At 43.5% G+C, this 490-nt stretch overlaps 1 protein-coding gene across 1 annotated transcript in view; it reads right to left on the reverse strand.

Annotated features, from left to right (window-relative positions):
• Positions 1 to 6: 6 nt before the first annotated feature.
• The window catches only part of FAM35A (family with sequence similarity 35, member A), a 45,149-nt gene continuing 44,665 nt past the window's right edge, over positions 7 to 490 (reverse strand). Inside the window, exon 7 of the mRNA XM_012651254.1 lies at positions 7 to 373. Coding sequence (XP_012506708.1) covers positions 92 to 373 — 282 coding nt within the window. The 3' untranslated portion in view covers positions 7 to 91. The remainder of the gene's footprint in view (positions 374 to 490) is intronic.

A 490-nucleotide genomic window follows, 5' to 3' on the forward strand; every position in this document is an offset into this window, starting at 1 on the left:
CCAAAGCAAAAGCTCTGTCATTCATTTATTTCAAAAGACAAATCATTTCAATACTTCTTCCTTGAGATGCCCACGATTTCTTCATCTGGCCTCAGAGAAGGGCATAGGCTCCGTGCTTTACTATGTCAGGGTAAAAGTCCAGTAGAGAGAAGTCTTGTTGTAAGGGGTAGCTGTTTTCATCTAACATGAACAGGCTCTGAATCTTCAACAGCCAAGGTTCCGCGCTGACTACCAACAAGGAGTGGACCAGGTCTGCTGCAACCATCCCATACGTGACATCTGAGGAAGGCACTGAGGAAGATGAAACACACACGGAGCTCTCAATATCCCTTCTTGCTTGACAGAAACACACACATGGAAGATCATTGTTTCTCTTGAGTCCTCAAGTCTCAAACCCATTTTATATTTCTCTTTCTATACTTTCTCTTTCTAGTTACAAGTTGCTGAAGGCACTCTGGAGTGACAGCATAGATTCCTGCTGGACATGAAA

The sequence above is a fragment of the Propithecus coquereli genome, unplaced genomic scaffold (assembly GCF_000956105.1).
Source record: "Propithecus coquereli isolate 6110/MARCELLA unplaced genomic scaffold, Pcoq_1.0 Scaffold351, whole genome shotgun sequence".
Lineage (NCBI taxonomy): Eukaryota > Metazoa > Chordata > Mammalia > Primates > Indriidae > Propithecus > Propithecus coquereli.